This window comes from Giraffa tippelskirchi, chromosome 8 (genome assembly GCF_054371585.1).
Source record: "Giraffa tippelskirchi isolate mGirTip1 chromosome 8, T2T-mGirTip1v1.2.pri, whole genome shotgun sequence".
NCBI classification, from domain to species: domain Eukaryota; kingdom Metazoa; phylum Chordata; class Mammalia; order Artiodactyla; family Giraffidae; genus Giraffa; species Giraffa tippelskirchi.
Window position 1 is genome coordinate 142,476,541 of NC_137282.1, and position 24,985 is coordinate 142,501,525.

The window sequence follows — 24,985 nt, forward strand, 5'->3', positions numbered from 1 at the left end:
GTATTCCATTATAACCCGGTGCTCAGCCATGTGAGAACAGAGTCTACATCTTGGTTTTGAGTGTATGACAGGCCCCCAACCCAGCACTGAGCAAAGCAGACATGCCAATACTGCTGCATGAACACATTTGGGATCAGGATCTGACAGATTTGAGAATGTATTTGAAATTGAGACTCTCCTGGAGCTGTCCTGACAGGAGGACATCATAAATCAGCTACCACCTCGCTTGCCAGACCCTGGACACTGGAGAGCCTTCCCACAGCACCCTTCAGACAGGTCCTGCCTGGTTCCAGGTATTCCCCAGATCAAATCTCTCCAACTGCTCTAATTTTTCATGCTTACTTTGGCCTCCTTGATTGTCCTACTGTGTGTTGTCCACTCTAGGGATCTGGGGACACCTCTGATACCCTTGGTGAACTAACACCAGATCTTATGGAGCTAATGCTTAAATGCGGGATTTAATTGACAGGAAATAATTACGTGGGCAAGTAAAGTTCTACATGACTCTCTCTTAATAATGCTGCTTTTCTTGAACAATGAATGATAAACCTGATGGCATAAAATAGGTATGTGCTTTCTTTGAAGTGAGCATGCTTGGTGAATGTCACACTTTCTCTGATGATGCTCTAAAAGACCTGATATACTGCAAGAGAACAGAAGTAAAGTATGTCATGTTATAATGCAGTATAGAATGGTATGATAATTCTAAAATCTGCTATTATTCACTTGTGCTAGAGTAATCAAAAAAAAACTGTGATAGTGGTCTGTCAAACTTCTCATGCTTAGATGAAATTCAGAAGATGGTGTTCTAATCTTAACATGTATCTTGTACAAATATTGTTATGTTGCATTTCTTATTGCAAAAACGAGCTGCTTCCCTCAGGAAAATCAAGTTTATGGTCACATCTCAAAATACGAATAAATAGTTTTGTTTTCCCTCAAAGAAACCAAAAGTATCTTCTATGATGGCATGGGAAGTATACATCAAGTGCTTCTGCTACATTCCAAAGTCCAGAGACCCAAGGAAAATAATCTGCATGAGCTGAACTACCCTCTCTTGCATGGAATACAAACTTCACTTGAAAGAGTGAATGACACTGGAAGATTTATGTAACTTAGCGAAACAATGTATTACTTACAAAAAATCTTATAGTAGTATAAGTGATTCAATATGGAAAAAAGCTGTAGGACTGTAGTAAATAGTCAATGATATAGTTTCAGGCCCACTTTGAAAATAACCTTTAAGAAACTACCAGTTCTGTAGTTTTAGATTTGTATCAAAGATGAATTTACATAATTACCTGAAAAGCTTATTAAAAATACTACTCCTACATATATGTGGGCCATTTTATTTTCATAGATTTTAATCAAAATAATGGATTCAATGTAGAAGCAAGGTGAAAATCCAGTGGTCTTCTAATGAGACGGCAAGAAAGGGAATAGTAAAAATATAAAAACGTAAAAAGCTTCACTGTTCCCACTATCACGTTTGTTTTGGGAAATAACTTATTTTTCATATTAGATGCACGGGTTATTAATGTTATTCTAAACAAATTACTTAAAGAATTTAAATTTTATTATTTCTACCTTGGAAAATATTGATAGGACTCAGGCAAACAGTGTGACAAAGAGCTCTCGGTGCAGGAGGGGAGGGATCAGGGCAAAGTCCCATGTCCCCGGAGGCTCTCAGGGTCAAGGACGGTGTTTTGCGGGGGGGACGATCAGTGTCGGAGATTCCCAGTCTCCCAGAGTTTCATTTTTCTCTCACAACCTGTATCGAGCCCTCCTGCCTGGACACTCGTAACGCGGCCCCAGTTCTCACTCCCACTGGGTGTCCGGTTTCTAGCAGCCAATCAGTGTCCCCGCGGTTCCCAGTTACAAAGTCTCCACAGACCCGCCGGACTCAGCTTCTCCCCAGGCGTGGAGAATGCTGGTCATGGGAATGCGAACCCTCCTCCTGATGCTCTCGGGGGCCCTGGTCCTGACCGAGACCCGGGCGGGTGAGTGCGGGGTCGGGAGGGAACGGCCTCTGCGGGGAGGCGCGAGGGGACCGTCCGGGAGTCGGGGGGGCGGGGCGCAGGACCCCCGGGGAAGGAGCGACCCCGCCGTCTCCTCCCAGACTCGCCCCCTCCCCGCTGTCCCGTCCTGTGCCTCCCTTGCTTCCCCACCCCTTTCTCTCTCCCCAAGTCCTGGTCCTTCTCCGACCTTTTCCCTCTCACGAGCCCGTCGCCCCTCCGCCCTCCCGGCCCCATCACGTCGGACCCGCTACTAGTGCCGGGAGGAGGTCGGGCCGGGTCTCACCCCTTCCCGCCCCCAGGCCCTCACTCCCTGAGGTATTTCTACACCGCCGTGTCCCGACCCGGCCTCGGGGAGCCCCGCTTAGTCACCGTCGGCTACGTGGACGACACGCAGTTCGTGTGGTTCGACAGCGACGCCCCGAATCCGAGGATGGAGCCGCGGGCGCGGTGGGTGGAGCAGGAGGGGCCCGAGTATTGGGATCAGAAGACGCGGAAAGCCAGGGACACCGCACAGATTTTCCGGGCGAACCTGAACACCCTGCGCGTCTACTACAACCAGAGCGAGGCCGGTGAGCGACGCGGGCCCGGGTCCAGGTCACGACCCCCCCACCCCCAGGGACCGGCCGGGATCACCCCGAGTTTCCGGGTCCGAGGGTCACCCCAACACTGTGAGACCCTCCCGCGGGGACTTGACCCGGTTTCATTTTCAGTTTGGGTTTAATCCCTGCGGGTGGTCGGGCGGGTCAGGGTCCCACACCTTCCAGTGGATGTACGGCTGCGACGTGGGGCCGGACGGGCGCCTCCTCCGCGGGTATGAGCAGTTCGCCTACGACGGAAGAGATTACATCGCCCTGAACGAGGACCTGCGCTCCTGGACCGCGGCGGACACGGCGGCTCAGATCACCAAGCGCAAGTGGGAGGCGGTCGGTACAGCGGAGGAGCACAGAAACTACCTGGAGGGCGGGTGCGTGGAGTGGCTGCGAAGATACCTGGAGAACGGGAAGGACACGCTGCTGCGCACAGGTACAAGGGGCACGGGGCCTCCCTGACCTCCCCTCGGGCTGGATCTGGTTTCCCACGAGGAGAGGAAAATGGGTCCCTTGTGGGAACAGCGCCCCAACTTCTTATCAAGAGAGGGAGGAATCCGCTCAGGTTTTCATATTCAGTACATGGTGACTTGCCAGTGGCCCCATTTCTCAAAAGGACAATTAAGGAATCCAGTGTCTTTGGGGAAGAAGCAGGAAACCATCTCTGAAATAACTGGTCAGTGCTGCCCTTTGACCCTGGCCACCATCTTGTTAACCTTGACTCTCTCTCAAGGCCTGTTCTTACCCTGAGAGCATCTTAGGAGGCCTGAGTCCAGCGTTTCTGAGTCACTCAGCCTCCACTCAAGTCAGGAACAATACAGAAAAAGCTCTGTATTCTTTTTACATGCAGCCTCTTACCTTGGCTCTCACCCTGACTCCAGAACTTTCCAAGGATTAGGCGATGTTCCCACACCCTGGAGTCCAGGCTGATGTCTGGTGTTTGTGCTTCTTTTCAAACCCACTGTCCTGTTTATTCTCAGGATGGTCACCTGATGCTGCTTCAGTGGGCCATGGAGGTAACACAAAGTGTGAGTTTTCTGATTGTTCTTCCTCAGACCCTCCAAAGGCACACGTGACCCATCACCCCATCTCTGACCGTGAGGTCACCCTGAGGTGCTGGGCCCTGGGCTTCTATCCTGAGGAGATCAACCTGACCTGGCAGCGTGACGGGGAGGACCAGACCCAGGACATGGAGCTTGTGGAGACCAGGCCTTCAGGGGATGGAACCTTCCAGAAATGGGCAGCCCTGGTGGTGCCTTCTGGAGAGGAGCAGAGATACACATGCCATGTGCAGCACGAGGGGCTTCAGGAGCCCCTCACACTGAGATGGAGTAAGTAGGGGCATGGGGTGGAGCTTCTTCTCAGATAAAGCAGGTATCTTGAGAACTTCTACAAGGTCAGGACTGAAGCCTGAAGTCAGGGCCCCTTCATTTTCCTCCGCAAAATCTTCTCAGCCCTCCAACCCCATCATGGGCATCATTGCTAGCCTGGATCTCCTTCTGGTCAGTGGAGCTGTGGTGGGTGGAGCTGCGATGTGGAGGAAGAAGCGCTCAAGTAGAGAAGGGAGGGAGGGATCTGAGTTTTCTTGTCTCTCTTGGGGTTTCAAACCCAGGTATAAGTTTTCCTGCTTCATTAATGAAAAGTACCCTCCACACACATGTGGAATCTGGAGCTGATGCTAACACTGACCCTGACCCTTTTGTAAAGTACCTGTGAAAATGAAAGACAGATTTTTCACTTTCATAATTCCAGTTGGAGGCTAGATGTTTCTCAGGACTTGAAGGTCAGAGGGGAAGGTCCTCACTGACGACAGGTCCCCAGGAGGACAGTTAGTCCAGTACTCCTCATTTCCTTCCTTCATGTTTCTGATTTTGTTCTGAATTTTTGGTCACAGTTCCGGAAAGTTTTCTGGGGTCCAGGATTAGGGGATTCCCCTAAGATCTCATGACTCAGTTGTCTCCCTGGCCTCTCACATGATGTTTTCTTCTCACAGATGAAAAAGGAGGGAGCTACGCTCAGGTTGCAAGTAAGTATGGAGGGAGTGTGATTCCAGAGACACCTTGTGAGGGTGCAGGCAGGAGGCCATCAGGGGTTCACCCTCATCAAAATTCATTCTCTAGTTTCTCTCCTGTGGATTCTGACCATGCCCTGGTTTTGTTCTCTCCTAGGCAGTGACAGTCCCCTGGTCTCTGATGTGTCTCTCATGGGTCCTCTAGGTGAGATCCTGGAGCATCTAGTTGGGAGATGAGTTGAGGCAGAGGGGACACACTGGGTGGTGGGGATCTTTGAGTGGGACATGTGAGCATGTTGGGGGGGTTGTTGAGAATGTGAGCACTACATGAATGACTTGAACTAGTTCTTGATTCTTTTCTCTCACAGTGTGAGACAGCTGCCTTGTGAAGACTGAGTGATGCTTGGTCCCACTTTGTGACATCAGATCCCCAGACTCCCTTTCCTGCAGCTGCATCTGAATGTCTGTGCTCCTATTAGCATAACATGAGGAGATAGGGAAACTGCCCACCCCTGCCCACCACCCTGACTCCCCATCCTGACCTGTGTTCTCCTCCCTGATCCACTGTCCTGTTCCAGCAGAGGTGGGGCTGGGTGGGACTCTATCCCTGTCTTAACTTTACATTATACTGAGAATGATGTCCTATTTCCTTGTTGAAAATAAAATTTATATATATGAATTTTTTAATTGGTGCCACAAGGGGTTGATGGGATAATAAAGGAAAGGATTTCTAAAGTTTGAGAAAGGAAATAAATGGAAACTCTGAGAACCTTCCAGAATATGTGTGTGCTATATTCAGTCTGTTGCAGGTTGAGGCAAGAGGAAGCTGTGAGGAACCAAGTAAAGTACCCAGTCAGTGTTCAGCGCATTGTGGTTTTGACATGGTGACTCATGGGCTAAGTCATCTTCTCTGGTCCTTTGTCCTTGTCTCTTCAGTAAAACATTGTCCCACCAGGACCTGTGATCTCAGAGGAAGTCACCAAGTCAGTCTTGGTTCAGGCCTGCATCCAGTTCTCAGCCCCTATCTTTTGGGTGTTTATTTGTTGTTTCTTTTTTTCTTTAGAGATTTTTGCCTGAGTTTGTGTTTGATTCTCATCTGGGTGTCCCCCATCTCTGACAGCTGGAGGAGTTGTTTTCCGTATGGTCCCACAAGGCCCAAGACTGCCCATGCACACAGGAGATTCTGGTTTCCAGAGATGGATTTTCAGGTTCATCCAGGTCTTGCCTTCCTTCTAGGGTTTGATTGATTGTTTTTTCCATATTTCCCCCAACCTTCTCAAAGGATCCAGATTCTGGAATTAGCAGGAAGGAGGGAAAGCTTAATTTCTCATCTTAGATTAGATCCTGTCTGAATTCTGTTCTGCTTGCCTACCCACTCTTCCTGCCCTTAGCTCTAGTAATCCTAGTGCTGACTCCAGTACAAACTCATAGATTTATAAAGCAGCATCTAATTTAGCTTTATATTGGGTTTGAAAATAGAACCTATAAGTGAATTATTTTTTTCTGAAAAGAAAAAATATAATTGTGTGATGTAGTGTGGAGGATGGTTCTTGAGGGGAAGGGGAGGGAAGCACTTGTGAGAAAAATACAGATGTGAATGTGAGTAGATTCTGTGCTGTTGTTGTTGTTGCTCAGTTGCTAAGTCATGTCCAGCTTTTTGCAACCCCATGGACTGCAGCATGGCAGGCTTCCCTGTCCTTTACTATCTCCAAGAGATTGCTCAGAATTCATGTCCATTGAGTCAGTGATGCTATCTAACCATCTCATCCTCTGTTCCCTTCTCCTTTTGCCTTCCATCTTTCCCAGCATCAGGGTCTTTTCCAATGACTGGGCTCTGAATCTGCTGACCAAAGTATTGGAGCTTCACCTTCAGCATTGGTGCTTCAGAGAATATTTTGGATTGTTTTCTTTTAGTATTGACTGTTTTGATCTCCTTGCTGTCCAAGGGACTCTAAGAGTCTTCTCCAGTACCGCAATTTGAAAGCATGAATTCTTCGGCACTCACTCTTTTTTATGGCCCAACTCTGACATCGGTACATGACTACTGGAAAAACCCTAATTTTAACTGTACAGACCTTTATCCACAAAGTGATGTCTCTCTCTTTTTTTTAATATGTAGGTTTTTAACATGTAGGTTTTAATATCTAGGTTTGTCAGAGCTATCCTTCCAAGGAGCAAGCATCTTTTAATTTCATGGCTGCAGTCACCATCTGCAATAATTTTGGAATCCAGGAAAAAAGCAGTCAGTTGTCACTCCAATCCCAAAAAAAGGCAATGCCAAAGAATGTTCAGACTACCATACAATTGTGCTCATTTCACATGCTAGCAAAGCAATGCTCAAAATCCTTCAGCTGGGGTTCAACAGTATGTGAACCGAGAATTTTCAGATATATAAGCTGGATTTAGAAAAGGCAGAGAAACCAGAGATCAAATTGTGAACATTTGTTGGCTCCTGGAGAAAGCAAGGGAATTCCAGAAAAACATCAACTTTTGCTTCATTGACTACACTAAAACCTTTCACTGTGTGGATCAAAACCAACTGTGGAAAATTCTTAAAAAGAGATGGAAATAGCAGACCACTTTACCTGCCTCCTGGGAAACCTGAATGCAGGTCAAGAAGCAATAGTTAGAGCCAGACATGGAACAATGGACTGGTTCAAAATTGGGAAAGGAGTAGGTCAAGGCCATGTGTTGTCACCTTGTTTATTTAACTTCTATGCAGAGTATATCATGCAAAATGCCAGGCTGGTTGAAGCACAAGCTGGAATCATGATTGTTGGGAGAACAACAATCAGTTGTTCTCAATCAGTAACCTCAGATATGCAGATGACACCACCCTAATGTCAGAAAGTGAAGAGGAACTAAAGAGCTTCTTGATGAAAGTGATAGAGGAGAGTGAAAAAACTGGCTTAAAATGCAACAATCAAAAACTAAGACCGTGGCATCTTACCTCTTCGCTTCATGGCAAATAGATGGGGAAACAATGGAAACAGTGACAGACTTTATTTTTTGGGCTCCAAAATCACTGCAGACAGTGACTGCAGCCATGAAATTAAAAGACGCTTGCTCCTTTAGCTTTGGACAAAAAGCTACGACAAACCTAGACAGCATATTAAAAAGTAGAGACATCACTTTGCTGACAAAGCTCCATGTAGCCAAAGCTATGGTTTTTCCAGTAGTCATGTACAGATGTGAGAGTTGGACAATAAAGAAGACCGAGTGCCGAAGAATTGATGCTTTTGAACTGTGGTGCCAGAAAAGATTCTTGAGAGTCCATTGAACAGCAAGGAGATCAAACCAGTCAATCCCAAAGGAAATCAACCCTGAGTATTCATGGGAAGGACTGGTGCTAAAGCTGAAACTCCAATACCTTGGCCACCTGATGCGAAGAGCCAACTCATTGGAAAAGATCCTGATTGAAGGCAGAAGGAGATGGGAACGACAGAGAATGAGATGATTAGATGGCATCACTGATTCGATGGACATGAATTTGAGCAAGCTCCGGGAGATGGTGAAGGACAAGGAAGCCTGGTGTGCTGCAGTCCATGGGATCACAAAGATTCAGACATGACTTATCGACTGAACAACAGCAACAAAGAAAATAAAATCTGTCACTGCTTCCACTTTTTCTGCTTCTATTTGCCATGAAGTGATGGGACCGGATGGCATGATCCTCCTTTTTTGAACGTTGAATTTCCAGCCAGCTTTTTCACTTTCCTCTTTAACCCTCATCAGGAAGCTCTTTTGTACCTACTTATTTTCTGTCATTAGTGTGGTATCATCTGCACATCTGAGGTTGTTGATATTTCTCCCAGAAATCTTGATGAATCTTGTGATTCATCCAGCCCAGCATTTTGCTTGATGTACTCTGCATATGATGAGTTAAATAAGCAAGGTGGCAGTATACAGTCTTGTCGTACTTCTTTCCCAATCTTTGAACTCTGAAGGGATGTGATCCGTGGTTCAAAATTGGAAGGGAATTCGACAAGGCTGTGATCCATGAAGGAGTGATGTACTGTAATTGTCACAAAACAACATTTAGCCTGAGGTCCCATTAATAAAAATGCTGTGTCTAGAAACAGGGAGGTGCTTTACATTCACCATTCATTCAGCTGATACCTGATGTGTGCCAGATACATGACACAATGTTTTGCATCTGGTAAACATCACTGAAGTTAAGAGAAAAATTTCTGGCCTTGTGGAGCATGTACTGCGGTGAGAAGAGACAGACTATATGCAATGAACATAGTAAATAAGGAAAGTGTTCTGTTACTTGCCTGGTATTTCAGATGGTAAAGAATCTGCCAGCCAATGCAGGAGACACAGGTTCAATCCCTGGATCAGGAAGATCCCCTGGAGAAGGAAATGGCAATCCATGCCAGTATTCTTGCCTGGAGAATGCCATGGACAGAAGAGACTGGCAGGCTGCAGTCCATAGGGTCCAAAGAGTCGGACTTGACTGAGTGACTAACATTTTCCTTTTCTGTTACAAACGGACACATTCAATGGAAAAGATGCAGTGGAGAAGGTGATCTAGTATGTGAACAGAGAAGGTGGTTATTTTACTAGGGCAGCCAAGGTGGGACTCACTTGGACAGTGATCTTGGTGGAAAGATTTGAAGGACGTGAGGAATTATCCCTGAGGATGTCTGAGGAACCTTCTTTCCAGGCAGAGGGAATCTCCAGATAAATGCACCAGGGTAGGAACATGTCTATGTGTTCCTGTTAAAATGAGAAGGCTAGTATGGCTGGAGCAGAGATTAATTGAGATGAGGTCAGAGGTACAGCCAGGCCTTGTAGGCCTGGAGGATACTGGAAAGATTTTGACTTTTGCTGTGAAGTGAGATGGAAGTTACAGTTTTATTTAATATTTTTATTTTATTGGAGTATAGTTTATTTATGATGTGTTAGTTTCAGGTGTACAGCAAAATGTTTCAGTCATGCATATACATATATTCATTCTTTTTTAGATTCTTTTCTCATATAGGTTATCACAGAATATTGGGTGGAGTTCTCCTTGCTAAACAATAGGTCCTTGTTGATTATCTATCTTATGTATAGTAGTATGTGTGTTCATCCCAAGCTCCTGATTTATCCCTCTTCCCTATGTTTGCCCTTTGGTAACCATAAGTTTGTTTTTAATATCTGTAAGTCTGTTCCTATTTTATAAATGAGTTCTTTTGTATCTTTTTTAAAAAAAATCGATTCCATGGACTTCCCTGGTGGTCCAGTGGCTAAGACTCCACACTCCCAGTGCCAGGGATCTCGGGTTCCATCCCAGGTCAGGGAACTAGAGCCCACATGCCACAACTAAAAACAGCCATGTGCTGCATCTAAGACCCAGTGCAGCCAAATAAATAAATAAATAAAAATAGATTCCTCTTGTGGTTGATATTTCTCTTTCTCTGTCTGACTTACTTCACTTAGAAAGATCATCTTTAGGTCCATGCATGTTGCTGCCAGTGGCATTATTTCATTCTTTTTTATGGCTGAGTAATATTCCACTGAACCTCTCCTTTACAAGGAGCACTTGGCTGCTGGGCTGAGAACAGAACTGGGAGGTGAGGAGTGAGTGAGTTCATGGGGAAGTAGTGGCAACTAGTACAGTGTCCAGGCTGGAGATGGCCATTGCTTCAACTGGGGTATGGGCTATGGATGTAGTGGGAAGTGATTGTATTCTCTGCATGTTCTAAAGATAGACTTTACAGCATTTCCTAAAGGATTAAATCTGGGGTATGAGAAAGAGGAGTCAAGGGGGACACGCTCAATTTTGGACTATGTAAGTAAAAAGATGGAATTACTCTCATCAGAGATGGGGAAGACAAAGAAGCATATTTTTGGAGGGAGGGGACATTATGGGCATTTGGTTTAAGAGATGTTGGAGCCGAGATTTTATTAGAAATACAAGCCAGGTAGTTGGATTGGCAGTTTGACAAATGAGTCCAGAGTTTAAGAGAAATGTCTGCACTGGAGAAATAGATTTGGGTGGCTGATGTTGAAGCTGAAACTCCAATATTTTGGCCACCTGATGCAAAGAGCTGACTCATTTGAAAAGACCCTGATGTTGGGAAAGATTGAAGACAGGAGGAGAAGGGGATGACAGAGGATGAGGTGGTTGGATGGCATCACCGACTCAATGGACATGAGTTTGGATAAATTCTGGGAGCTGGTGATGGACAGGGAGGCCTGGCATGCTGCGGTTCATGGGGTCGCAAAGAGTCGGACACAACTGAGTGAATGAACTGAACTGAACTGAAATGAACCACATAATGATATTTAAAGCCTTGAGAACTGAGGAGGTCACCAAGAGAGGGAATGATGGCTGTAGAAGTGGAAGGACTCCCCACCCTGTACTATGCAACTGGGTGAGATCACACACCTGAGCAGATTGCATGTTTCTGACACTGCATGTATAAGGCTCACAGACCCAGGAGTCCTGATCTTGCTTTGTATAGGAAATCCCTGGACATCTTTTTTTTTTTTTTTTAAGATTCAGAAAGTCTGGAGTAGTGCTGGGAGCCAGCTCACGAGATCCCCACTCATGACAGAGTCATGAGGAGAAGGACTGACGAGCAGAGCAACTCAGGCCTCAGGGATTCTCGAGAGGCTGCCTCAGCACTCACCTTAAAAATGAGATCTCTCTTTCTGACGCTTGCTATAATAAACCTCTTCTTATTTTCTATGACTTAGGCAAAAGGCCTTTCCTGATTCCCTACTAAAAAAGATCATTCTGAAACCTCAAATCAGCAAGGCCCCTGAACGGTAGCACCCTAAATAAAATTATCTGGGATATAGAGTATGCTGATCTAAATTCCTTTTGCTAACATATTGGTTTGTTTAATAAATGTACCTGTGCCTTTGGAGCTAATGTGCATAACTGCTCCCTAGTAATAAAACAGCATCGAGAGCCTCCGCACAGAAAGCCCCTATGGGCACAAAACCCTTCACAGGAAAAAAGGCTTGTTAGGAAATACAACGGAGAAGGCAATGGCACCCCACTCCAGTACTCTTGCCTGGAAAATCCCATGGACGGAGGAGCCTAGTAGGCTACAGTCCATGGGGTCGCTAAGAGTCGGACACGACTGAACGACTTCACTTTCACTTTTCCCTTTCATGCACTGGAGAAGGAAATGGCAACCCACTCCAGTATTCTTGCCTGGAGAATCCCAGGGACGGCGGAGCCTGGTGGGCTAGGCTGCCGTCTGTGGGGTCGCACAGAGTCGGACACGACTGAAGCGACTTAGCAGTAGCAGCAGCAGCAGGAAATACAAAAAATATTGCTTTGTGAAACTGTTACTTAATCTATATTTACTCACTATGTTTTTACTCTTAACGTATTTAGCCTATATAATGAAAGCATAATAGTTAGAGATTTATATAAATAGAAGTTTAGCTTTAATACAAATAATAAGACAATTGTTGATTTAACTGATGATTCTTACTTAAAGCTGAACTTCAGCTTGCTGTTCTTTGACTTTATGGAACTACATTCTTTTCTGTTAAGCTCAAGGCGTAGAGTAAATTACCAAAAACAGGTTTTACCTTGAAACTTCCTGTTGATGAATTCTTTCCTGATGTGCCCTATACAAAAGTATTCTGATTGATCAACCTTTATCAATAGAGAGTCACAAGGTGTTAGCAGGCCACCAGGCCAGAAGATGATGTAAACAAAATGAGGCTTTTTTGTAACTAAAGACATGCAAACGGCTTCGATGAGGGTTGAAGCTGCTGGCCCATTGAGCTAACTTGATAGGCCCATTAAGATATGCCTTTAGCTGAATTGGTATGTCCCTTAAGCTGAATTGGTATGACTCTATACGTTATATTTGTTTCTATATACCACTAAAAATATAAAAGCTGTCTTAAAAAAACAATAAAAAAAAAAAAGGAAGACACTTGGAAACGCTGAGACTCACCGTGTCTTCTCATTTGTATCGCCGATGCCGTCCATCCTGAGGGAACCCCTGGACCTGCTGGAGCTGGACTCCGGCAGAGTAGGACATAGAGATTCTGGGTTTTAACAAGGTTGGTGTTGTTGCTGCTGGTCTTCAGATCATACTTTTAATAGCAAGAACGTACATAGACCAGGATTCCTACATGGTTGAAGAAGCACTGCCTTGATCTTGTCCTAATACTCTGAGAAGGTGGTTCTGGGAAGAGGCTGAGCATTTTGTAAGAAGCCCCACGAGCAATCCTGGTGCTCAGCCTGTTTGGGAACCACCGAGGTCAGTGACAGAGAGTGCCCAGAAAGGGTTTTTATCCACATTTAAAAGTGTTGTTGTTTTTTTTTTCCTTCAGAAGGAAAAGGGAGTACCTCTATTGTCAGTTGTGAGATGTGATGTTGAGAAATATTGTAGTTCTCTCTACCACGGGGCTTAGTCAGGTTGAAGACTTAGACAGTGGTTCACAGTTCAATGTAATGAAATCCTTGCTCTCTGAAATTACTCTCCAGCTTGAGGTCTCACTCACTCTTGGAGAAAACACTGGGATCCAATCTTGTTCTCATTTAGGCATAAACTACTATATATGTGTATATATATGACATAGGGGCTTATAGTATTGGGGGGAAGGGCACAGACTCAGGCCTGAGGCTCCACAGGAACAGGATCCACAGTGTCCACTCCAGGCCAGGTCCCACAAAGAAACATTTGTCCCTGTGGGGGCACAGCCATCACTGCTCACACAGTGAGCCCCTCATGCTGGACGTGGACCCCGCGCTGAGGATGGCTATCACTGCGGCTCCTGACAACTGGAGGTGGTGTGACTCCCACTCTTGACACCCTTGTCAGATACATCCTGCACCATTGCAGCCTCTCTGTGTCACCACGTCCTGAGCAGAGTCTGACATGTGGTCACCTGAGTGGTGGGGCCTCAGCTTCATGCCGTGTCCTCTGGCAAGAATGTTTGGGGAAGAGGGTTTTCCTTTTATGGAGGAAGGTGGCCTCTGCCTCCTACCAAGACTCTTCCAGTGTGGAATTCTCCTAATCTAGGAATGTTCCTAATCAGGTGCAGAATTGGGGAAGAACAGAAAAAGAATGTTAAATTTCAGTTGTTAGAGCAAAGATCTGGGACTGGAACTGGACCTGGTACGTTGTAGGCAGTCGGCTGAAAGAAAAAGTAGCTAATAAATGACATCCAAGGTAGAGATTTGCTTGCTTACTCAGGTTTTTCCATTTTGTTTCATTTCCTAGAGTATAGTTGATTTGCAATACTGTGTTACTGTCTGCTGTACAGAACAGTGAATCAGTTATGCGTATCCAGTCTTTTTTAGAGTGTTTGATTATTTGTACTCTGAATTTCTTTGTGGGATGATGAAATTTTTCCTCCACCCAGCACATGCTTAGACACCAACTGGTTGTCCTATGTTGTTGTTGTTGTCGTTGCTGTTGTTGTTCAGTTGCTCAGTTGTGTCTGAGTCTTTGCCACCCCAGGGTCTGCAGCACACCAGGCTTCCCTGTCCATCACCAACTCCCAGAACTTGTTCAGACTCGTATCCATCAAGTCGGTGATGCCCTCCAACCATCTCATCCTCTCTTATCCCCTTCTCTTCTTGCTCTCAATCTTTTCCAGCATCAGGGTCTTTTCCAATGAGTCAGCTCTTCACATCAGACGGCCAAAGTGTTGGAGCTTCAGCTTCAGCATCAGTCCTTCCAATGACTATTCAGAGTTGCTGTCCTTTAGCATTGACTGGTTTGATCTCCTTGCTATCTAAAGGACTCTCAAGAGTCTTCCTCAGCACCACAGTTTGAAAGCATCAATTCTTTGGCCCTCAGTCTTCGTTATAGTTCAACTCTCACATCCATACATGACTACCAGTAAAACCATAGCTTTGACTATACGAACCTTTGTCAGCAAAGTGATGTCTCTGCTTTTTAATGCTGTCTAGGTTTGTCATCGCCTTTCATCCAAGAAGCAAGCATCTTTTAATTTCATGGCTGCAGTCACCATCCACAGTGATTTTGGAACCCAAGAAAATAAAATCTGTCTCGGTTTCCACTTTTTTCCCATCTATTTGCCATGAAGCGATGGGACCGGATGCCATGATCTTAGTTTTTCAAATGTTGAGTTTTAAGCCAGCTTTTTTTACTTTCCTCTTTCACCTTCATCAAGAGGCTCTTTAATTCCTATTCACTTTCTGCCATTAAAGTGGTATCATCTGCATATCTGAGGTTGTTGATATTTCTTCCGGCAATTTTGATTCCACCTTGTGAGTCATCCAGTACAGCTTTTCACATAATGTATATAGAAGTTAAATAAAAGTTACATAGATGTACATAGAAGTTAAATAAGCAGGGTAACAATATACAGCCTTGAGATACTCCTTTCCCAATTATGAACCAATCTGTTGTTCCATGTCCAGTTCTAACTGTTGCTTCTTGTCCTGCCTACAGGTTTCTCGGGAGGCAGGTAGGGTGGTCTGCTATTTCCATCTCTTTAACAGTTTTCTGCAGGTTGTTCTGATCCACAGAGTCAAAGGCTTTAATATAGTCAATGAAGCAGAAGTCAATTTTTTTCTGGAATTCCCTTGCTTTTTCTATGATCCAACGGATGTTGGCATTTTGATCTCTCATTCCTCTCCCTTTTCTAAATCCAGCTTATACATCTGGAAGTTCTCAGTTCACATACGACTGAAGCCTATCGTGAAGGATTTTGAGTATAATTTTGCTAGCATGTGAAATGAGTGCAACTGTATGGTAATTTGAAAATTCTTTGGCATTGCCTTTCTTTGGGATTGGAATGAAAACTGACCTTTTCCTGTCCTACCATTGCTGAGTTTTCCAAATTTGCTGGCATATTGAATGCAGCACTTTAACAGCATCATTTTTTAGGATTTTAAATAGCTCAGCTAGAATTCCATCACCTCTACTAGTTTTGTTGATAGTGATTCTTCCTAAGGCCCATTGACTTCACACTGCAGGATGTCTAACTCCAGGTGAGTGAGCACACCATCGTGGTTATCCAGGTCATTGAGACCTTTTTTTTGTACAATTCTGTGTATTCTTGCCACTTCTTCTCAGTCTCTCTGCTTCTGTTAGGTCCTTGCTGTTTCTGTCCTTTATTGTGCCCTTCTTTGCATGAAATGTTCCCTTGGCATCTCCAATTTTTATAATTCAGCTCAATTCTGATACAATCTACCTGGAATTACACCAGACCTCACAGGTTTAAGGGATTATTCCCACAGACTGCCTTTACTTCACAGGCAAGTTGCAAACATCAAGTTCCGTATTACCTGCACTTCTATCTGACTTGACTACAAAACTAGGGGTTCACCCAAGTCTGATAATTTGGTGGAACAAGTCAAAGAACTCAGGGAAATGCTATGCTTACTATTACAGTTTATAATAAATGATACAAGTGAGCAACCTGATAAAGAGATACAGGTCAAGGTCTGGAGGGTCCTGAGGACAGGAGCCTGTCACCATGGAGTTGAAGAGTGCCACTCTCCCAGCACGTGGACATGTTCACCAATCCAGAAGCTCTCTGAATTCCATCATTTTAGGGTTTCTTATGAAAGTTTCATGATGTAGGTATGATTGATTCAGTCATTGACTGTCCCTGGTTGACCTCATCCTCCAGCCCCGTCTCCCCAGAGATCAGGAAGTGAGGCTGAAAGTTCCAATCTTCTGATCATGGTTTGTTCTTTCTGGTGACCAGCCCCCATCCTGAAACCTCTAGGACCACTCACCAAGAGTCATCTCCTTATCACCCAAAGACACGTTTTCTTTTCCCACAGACATTGTGTTTTATTGGAACTGTGCTTATTATGATCTGCATACTATCTCAAAAATCCAACCTGGAAACACTAATTATCTTTATGTCCAACATCTATTGTAACCTACATAGGAAACAGTATCTTTGGCTGTTTAGTAATTTGTCAGAATGAAATTTAACATCAGATGTCAATCTACTCTTTAAAATATGTTTATTTGAAAGAAATGAGCTTTGTTCACAGTTCTTCTCTGTTACTTTTCCCTAAAGGTTGCCACCTCTGTCTCCTTTACATTCTGTCCTGTTTTTTTCATGACAGGTATTAATATTTTAGAGGGATGACAATTTTTCTCCCCACCCACCCCCAGAAATCCCCATATCCATCTCATACAAATGCAGATGACCAAATTCTAATGAAAAGTCACTTCATAATGGACTTCCAACCCCTAAGTATTTGGGACAGCACAGTCTGAAAAAGAGGATGTGACAATAAAATGTCTCCAAAGATGAAGAAGGGTACTTCTGGTTCCAGAACAGAACAGACCTGTTCAAGAGGCCCACAACCCTCAGCTGATCACCAGGATCCACTTGATCTTTCTGTCTGGGAGGACTGTCGCTCCATCTAGGACATCACTGGCATCCCTGGGTTCATCAGCTGTGCTCCCAGGGCTCCTCTGCTGCAGCACCCCCTCCCCAGAGCTCTCAGCAGAGCAGGCCCTCAACAAAGTTTTGTGAAATGAATGAATGATAAAAGAATGATTACAGAACAGGTCAGGGCAGCCTCACAGACAATAGTATTTTATTATATCACAAATACTCACACTCCCATTTCTGTTGGTCAAGAGGAGCAGTACTTTCAGTTAGGCTGCTTTTAAGATGAGAAAATACAAAAAAGGTGGCAGACAGGCTTGGGGTGACACGAGCTTAACAGTTCCCCAAAGACCCTCTTACCACTCAGATTCCAAGTATACATGGAAGCAACCTAGATGTCCATAGACAGATGAATGAATAAGGAAGTTGTGGTACATGTACACAATAGAGTATTACTCAGCTATAAAAAGGAATGCATTTGAGTCAGTCCTAATGAGGTGGATGAACCTAGAGCCTATTATACAGAGTGAAGTAAGTCAGAAAGAGAAAGACAAATATCATATTTTAATGCATATATATGGAATCTAGAAAGGTAGTATTTGCAGGGCAGTAAAAACATAAAAACAGACTTTTGGACAAACAGGAGAAGGAGAGGTGGGATGATTTGAGAGAATAGCATTGAAATATACACATTACCACATGTAAAATAGATAGCCAGCAGTACATTGTATACATATATACACATGTATGCACGTATGGCAGATTCATGTTGAAGTATGGCAAAAGCCATGAAATATTGTTAAGTAATTATCCTCTAATTAAAAATAAAAGATTCCAAGTGTTTTAGGAGTTCTTTGCCAACATTCATGGACAAAAACCACATTTTAAAATTATTATAACACAGGCTACCCCCTGCCTATGACTACCTGAGAGCAGAAGGAACATAGTAGTTAAAAGATGCTAACACATGATCTGAGTCTCCTTCAGTCATTAACAATTTGGCCCATGATCTATTCTTTTGAGGATACTTGCATTAGAAGCAAATTTATGAAAAATTGCTCAATATTTTTAGTCAGAGGGTACATTCAAATTAATCATAATATGTTATGGTTGCACTCTGCCCCAAATAGTTAAAATGAAAAAATCACGTAAAATCAGTTGTTGGCAAGAATTAGAGCTAATTATCGCTCTCATATATTGCCAGTGAAAGTGAAAGTCACTCAGTCATGTCTGACTCTTTGCAGCCCCATGGACTGCACACTGCCAGGCTCATCTGTCCATGGAATTCTCCAGGTCAGAATACTGAAGTGGATAGCTGTTCCCTTCTTCAGGGGATCTTCCCAACCCAGGGATCAAACTCAGGTCTCCCACATTGCAGGTGGATTTTTTACCAGCCGAGTTACCAGGGAAACCCATATTGATAGGGGGAGAGTAAATTGATTCAAATACTTTGAAAACATCTGTGTTGGTAGCCAAACATTCCCTCACCAGCATTTTCATTCTTAGTTGTGTACTCAGCAGTTACGCATGCATATGTGTGCTAAATGTATGAAAAGATTTTCACTCGGCATCATTTATAAAATTTGGATATAATACAAATGGCCATGAACAGTAGAGGATGAGTAACGTGGTCTATTCATATAATGGAACACCGTGAGAGTAAAGAAGCTACAACCACACACAGCAGTAGGGCTGAGACCCTGGTGACATAATGTTGAGTGAGCAAGCCAGGTACAGAGGGGCATCCACTGTAATTCTATCCAATCAGAAACTGGCTGAACTCATCCATGTTGTTAAAAACCAAGACAATGATACTCTGAGGGCTGGGGTGGGGAGGTTCCTTTCTGATTGGACAGGACTCCGGAGGGTTCTTGGCATGCTGGAAGTGTTACTTGATGTGGGGGTTGTTTATCCCAGTGTTCACTGTGTGCAAGTCTACTGCACATTTATGAGTGGCTCACCTCTGTATGGATGTTGTCCTTCATGAAAGCATACTTTCCTGGATTTTTGGAACAATTCTAAGTTAACGTAAAATTCTTCTTACTGAAAGCCATCAGAAATGCTGAATTGGAAAAAACAATCACTGCAATTTTTAAGAATTCAAGGAAATACATGCTCGTGATTTAGATGTAAAGAAGTAAAGCTAAAGCAAGAGCAGTAAGCCTGGGACTCAACACAGGAATCACTTGGGGACTGGCTGTAAAACCAGAACTAGCAATCAAAAACCAAACAGCCCCTGGGGGAGAGTGTGAAAGGATTCCCCCAAGTGGTGCATGAATGACTCACAGGCAGTGACTAATGAAGTGATTGGCTGTCACAAACGAGCAAAATAAAGCTGGAAAATTAAGAGTTGAAGGAGAGATGTGTTCGTGGACCTCTTCACATTGATAGAGTTGGTTTAGACGTGGGTGTGTGGGTGGATGCCCAGAGAGGGTATTCATGTGGTGGGAGCTGCTTGTTATCGGGTGGGGGATGTGATTTGATGAAGGGTGTCACTGGGTCTCTCCCCAGCATCACAAGGTTTGCTGTGAAGTCCCTCCCTGTACAAAGTGGCCATGACAACTAGGACAGAGACTTCATGGGCTCAGCAACACAGCTTTCCACCAGCAAGGTTGACCTGGTGTCTGCCACTGCAGATTGCTCAGCCTACAGACAGAAGCTTCCCCCCATCCCCTTTGGCCCCACTGCATGTGAGATCTTAGTGTCTAGACCAAGGATTGAACCTGTGCCTCCTGCAGTGGAAATCTAGAGTCTTGACCACTGGACCACCAGGGAAGTCCCTAGAGATACCAGCTTTGACTAGAGAAATAAAATAGTTGAAATTAACTAAGAACAAAACAGAGCAGTCTGAGAAAATATGTCACTGCAGACAAAGAAGAGATTTAAACAGTCTTAGAACTATGATGAAATTTATGTCAATGGGAAAGACTTACTGCAAGTCAATAGGTTAAAGCAGTTATAAAACTAGTTTCCCTTCCACCACATCCAGAATGTTTTACAGGTCAGTCCTACCAAACCTTCAAGAAAAGCTCCTGATCTACATGAAATATTCAAGACAATAAAGAAATATAGATTGTATGTAAAGTATGTCCCAACCAAGTTGGTTTTAAAACTTTTATTCTCTTTGGAATCTGTATTTGGTTAGGTAAACAAAACAAAACACCTTGTTTCTAAGAGGTACATCCTGCACATCGGGAGGTAAAGAGTCCTCCTGTCTGCAACTTAACTCTCACTTGGCCCAGCTATCACGTTGGGGGGACTTCCCTGGCAGTACCTGTGTGAGTGCTCAGTCGATTCAGTCCTGTCTGACTCTTTGTGACCCTATGGACTGTAGCCCGCCAGGCTCCTCTGTCCATGGGATTCTCCAGGCAAGAATACTGGAGTGGGTTGCCATGCTCTCCTCCAGGGGATCTTTCCCATCCAGAGATCAAACCCATGTCTCCTGCATTACAGGCGGATTTTTTAACGGCTGAGCCCTTGGGGTGGGGTCCCCTTTCCCTGGTAGTACAGTGGTTAACTCTCCGAGCTTCCAATGCAGGGGGCGCAGTTCCATTCCCTGGTCTGGGAAATAAGATCCCACATGCCAGACAGCAAGGCTGAAAAAACAAAAACAAAACGATGTTAGCCATCTACTTAAGTATTCAGAGGGAGATCAAACAGGATAAAATTTTAATAAATGACAGAAGTACATAAAGAACAAATTTAAGTTAGAAATTAAAATATATTTTAAAATTTATTTCCACTGTAGATTTTCCCACCGCTTTTTGTCTTCTCTCTACTTTCCTTCCAGCTTGTGTTTCTTCCAGCCCAGCGTTTCTCATGATGTACTCTGCATAGAAGTTAAATAAGCAGGGTGACAATATACAGCCTTGACATACTCCTTTTCCTATTTGGAACCAGTCTGTTGTTCCATGTCCAGTTCTAACTGTTGCTTCCTGACCTGCATATAGGTTTCTCAAGAGACAGGTCAGATGGTCTGGTATTCCCATCTCTTTCAGAATTTTCCACAGTTTATTGTGATCCACAGTCAAAGGCTTTGGCATAGTCAATAAAACAGAAATAGATGTTTTTCTGGAACTCTCTTGCTTTTTTGGCTCCGTGCAGAAGCGAGGCTGCTGCGACGGCTCCGCACAGAAGCGTGGCCGAGAGGAGCTAGGCCGCCTCTCTAATGGGCTCTAAACTCTGTGCTTAGTGCCTATGGAAACGACAATAAAAGGATAAGACCCCCTCCGGACAGGGGAACCTTGAAGATCGTATCCAGGTTACTCATCGCCTAAGAGAAAGCATACACTAATCACCCCTGTCTCGGGATAGGCCATAAATTTTTCTGTACCTCTCGGAGTGTAACCTCGGGCTTATTGATTATTGGCCAATTGTTTAACTGTTTGAACACATAACACATGAATGATGGGATTATTGTGACTGTATTTACCCTTCCTTTGTTTATGTAAGTCTCAAGGAATTTGGGGTGGTGAGTTCCGAATGTACACATGGGGTATAAAAGATTTTCACAAATGCTGGTCGGGGTCCTTGGCTAAGAGAAGACTCTGCCTTGGGCCCGCCGGTGTAATAAACTGCACTCCACTACCTGCATTGTCCTTCTGAGTGAGTTTGTTTCCCAGAACGCGTGGCTACAACAGTGGCATCCAAGTTTGACATGACTCAGAAAACTCAAGTGTTTAGCAATACAAGGTCTAGTCTGAAATTACACCCATACTATCACCTAGTTATTTCCCAGGATGTCTGAACCATAGCTACTCTATTTTGACTTTTAATTGTAAAAATTTTCCTTAATAGCCAAAGCAGATGTCACCATTAATGATGTCAGCGTTTCTCTAGGTATGAGAAGATGCAAGAATTGAGACTCATAAAATCTTCTCCTGAAAAGATCTAACTATATGAAGGCCTGTTCTGCCAGTTTTCCCCAGAGCACAGAGTGCCTCTTTCCTGATTTTCACCCTGAATTCCTTTCAGGGGAGTGTTGAAGGTCAGAAGTTGCAGTGGCCATGATTTGATCTTTGTAGATGTAGATGGCAAGTGTCAGTTTTCAGTTGGCAGAGCCCCTTTTTGCTCATAAAATTGACCATGATTTTGAGGGGGGCATTTTATGACCATTTTATCCCATGGTGCTGAGAATATCCATTCTCAGGTTTAGCAAAGATTTTGTTGACAGGCCACTCAATGTGCTGTTACTGGACTAGGCCATAAAACAGTATCCAAAATTCTCTGGACCACCTGTCTTACTAGCCTCTTGGTCCAGGAAAACATTCCCTCTTGTTGCTTCTTCCCATATCTAGAGTTACACTGTTACAATCATCATTCTCATATGGGACTATATATTATTTGACCAGAGGCTTCAGTCACACATTTGGCAGTGTAAGAAACAGCAATTTTGTAAAACAGGTGAAATACAAATAACATAGCCATCAGTATTAGTAAAGTCACAAGTAAGATTTAAGTTAAGAGCTTCCATTAGACGTAGCCTAGTACATCCCAGGTCATCTGACTTAGTCTACTCTGTAGAATCTTTATCTTCCAGGGAAATTATATGTTGGCACTGTCTATAGGCACATAGCCCAGTTTTCTAGTGTTACTAGACTGATTATCCTTAGTATGATTTAATTGTTTCCAACATAGAGGAGACTTTAAACCTAAATTACCACAGCCTGGTGTTATCTATATAAATCCATCCCGTAACTGTGGGAGATTTTTTCCTTTGCTGAAACTTTGCTTGTTGCTCTGATTGAGCTTGAATAATAGAAGAAAACTCAAATTTATGGCCAGAGTCAGAGCAGGCATTATTAATTGGCCAGGTGAGGAGATCCCATCTAGTAATATCAATAGTGACCTGAATATGACTATAATTTTTTTAAAGTAAATTTTCTCAGAGCCAACCAGTTAGAGCCTTGTAGTAGAGAAATTTACCAAGGTAACTCAGAACTTTTTGGGTGTTAGTTCTAAAAGGTCTTGTAGGTCTTCATAGAACCGTTCAAGTTCAGCTTCTTCAGCGTTACTGGTCGGGGCATAGACTTGGATTACCATGATATTGAATGGTTTGCCTTGGAAACGAACAGAGATCATTCTGTTGTTTTTGAGATTGCATCCAAGTACTGCATTTCGGACTCTTTTGTTGACCATGATGGCTACTCCATTTCTTCTAAGGGATTCCTGCCCACAGTAGTAGATATAATGGTCATCTGAGTTAAATTCACCCATTCCAGTCCATCTTAGTTCGCTGATTCCTAGAATGTCGACGTTCACTCTTGCCATCTCCTGTTTGACCACTTCCAATTTGCCTTGATTCATGGACCTAACATTCCAGGTTCCTATGCAATATTGCTCTTTACAGCATCGGACTTTGCTTCTATCACCAGTCACATCCACAGCTGGGTATTGTTTTTGCTTTGTCTCCATCCCATCATTCTTTCTGGAGTTATTTCTCCACTGATCTCCAATAGCATACTGTGCACCTACCGACCTGGGGAGTTCATCATTCAGTGTCCTATGTTTTTGCCTTTTCATACTGTTCATGGGGTTCTCGAGGCAAGAATACTGAAGTGGTTTGCCATGCCCTTCTCCAGTGGACCACATTCTGTCAGACCGCTCCACCATGACCCATCCATCTTGGGAGGCCCTACACAGCATGGCTTAGATTCTGAGATAGACAAGGCTGTGGTCCATGTGATCAGATTGGCTAGTTTTTTGTGATTATAGTTTCAGTGTGTCTGCCCTCTGATGCCCTCTCACAATACCTACCGTCTTACTTGGGTTTCTCTTACCTTGGACGTGGGGTATATCTTCATGGCTGCTCCAGCAAAGTGCAAAAAAGATGTCCTTTTCATTATAGGGGACTGGAATGCAAAAGTAGGAAGTCAGGAAACACCTGGCATAATAGGCAAATTTGGCCTTGGAGTACAGAATGAAGCAGGGCAAAGGCTAATAGAGTTTTGCCAAGAGAACGCACTGGTCATAGCAAACACCCTCTTCCAACAACACAAGAGAAGACTCTACACATGGACATCACCAGATGGTCAACACTGAAATCAGACTGATTATATTCTTTGCAGCCAAAGATGGAGAAGCTCTATACAGTCAGCAAGAACAAGACCGGGAGCAGACTGTGGCTCAGATCATGAACTCCTTATTGCCAAATTCAGATTTAAATTGAAGAAAGTAGGGAAAACCACTAGACCATTCAGGTATGACCTAAATCAAATCTCTTATGATTATACAGTGGAAGTGACAAACAGATTTAAGGGACTAGACCTGATAGACAGAGTGCCTGATGAACTATGGACAGAGGTTCGTGACATTGTACAGGAGACAGGGATCAAGACCATCCCCATGGAAAAGAAATGCAAAAAAGCAAAATGGCTGTCTGAGGAGGCCTTACACATAGCTGGGAAGAGAAGAGAAGTGAAAAGCAAAGGAGAAAAGGAAAGATATTCCCATCTCAATGCAGAGTTCCAAAGAATAGCAAGGAGAGATAAGAAAGCCTTCCTCAGTGATCAGTGCAAAGAAATAGAGGAAAACAACAGAATGGGAAAGACTAGAGATCTCTTCAAGAAAATTAGAGACACCAAGGAAACATTTCATGCAAAGATGGGCTCGATAAAGGACAGAAATGGTATGGACCTAACAGAAGCAGAAGATATTAAGAAGAGGTGGCAAGAATACACAGAAGAACTGTACAAAAAGATCTTCACGACCCAGATAATCACGATGGTGTGATCACTCACCTAGAGCCAGACATCCTGGAATGTGAAGTCAAGTGGCCCTTAGAAAGCATCACTACGAACAAAGCTAGTGGAGGTGATGGAATTCCAGCTGAGCTATTTCAAATCCTCAAAGATGATGCTGTGAAACTGCTACACTCGATATGCCAGCAAATTTGGAAAACTCAGCAGTGGCCACAGGACTGGAAAAGATCAGTTTTCATTCCAATCTCAAAGAAAGGCAATGCCAAAGAATGCTCAAACTACCATACAATTGCACTCATCTCACACGCTAGTAAAGTAATGCTCAAAATTCTCCAAGCCAGGCTTCAGCAATACGTGAACCGTGAACTT

The 24,985-nt window shown here is 43.9% G+C and overlaps 2 protein-coding genes across 2 annotated transcripts; both read left to right on the top strand.

Moving 5' to 3' along the window:
• Positions 1-24,985, top strand: part of LOC145518361 (BOLA class I histocompatibility antigen, alpha chain BL3-7-like) — a 68,375-nt gene that overhangs the window by 23,047 nt on the left and 20,343 nt on the right.
• LOC145518368 (BOLA class I histocompatibility antigen, alpha chain BL3-6-like) lies at positions 1,874-5,392 on the top strand. 2 transcript variants are annotated; one of them, XM_081522697.1, is made up of 7 exons: positions 1,874-2,000; positions 2,318-2,587; positions 2,766-3,041; positions 3,661-3,936; positions 4,599-4,631; positions 4,774-4,821; positions 4,985-5,392. In XM_081522697.1, exons 1-7 carry the CDS (start codon positions 1,928-1,930, stop codon positions 4,987-4,989), a joined length of 981 nt encoding a protein of 326 aa, XP_081378823.1. In that variant the 5' UTR covers positions 1,874-1,927; the 3' UTR covers positions 4,990-5,392. The 2 variants fall into 2 exon arrangements, 1 of the variants encoding a protein (XP_081378823.1); XR_014062846.1 differs by lacking the exon at positions 4,599-4,631 and having other exon boundaries at positions 3,661-3,979; positions 4,778-4,821.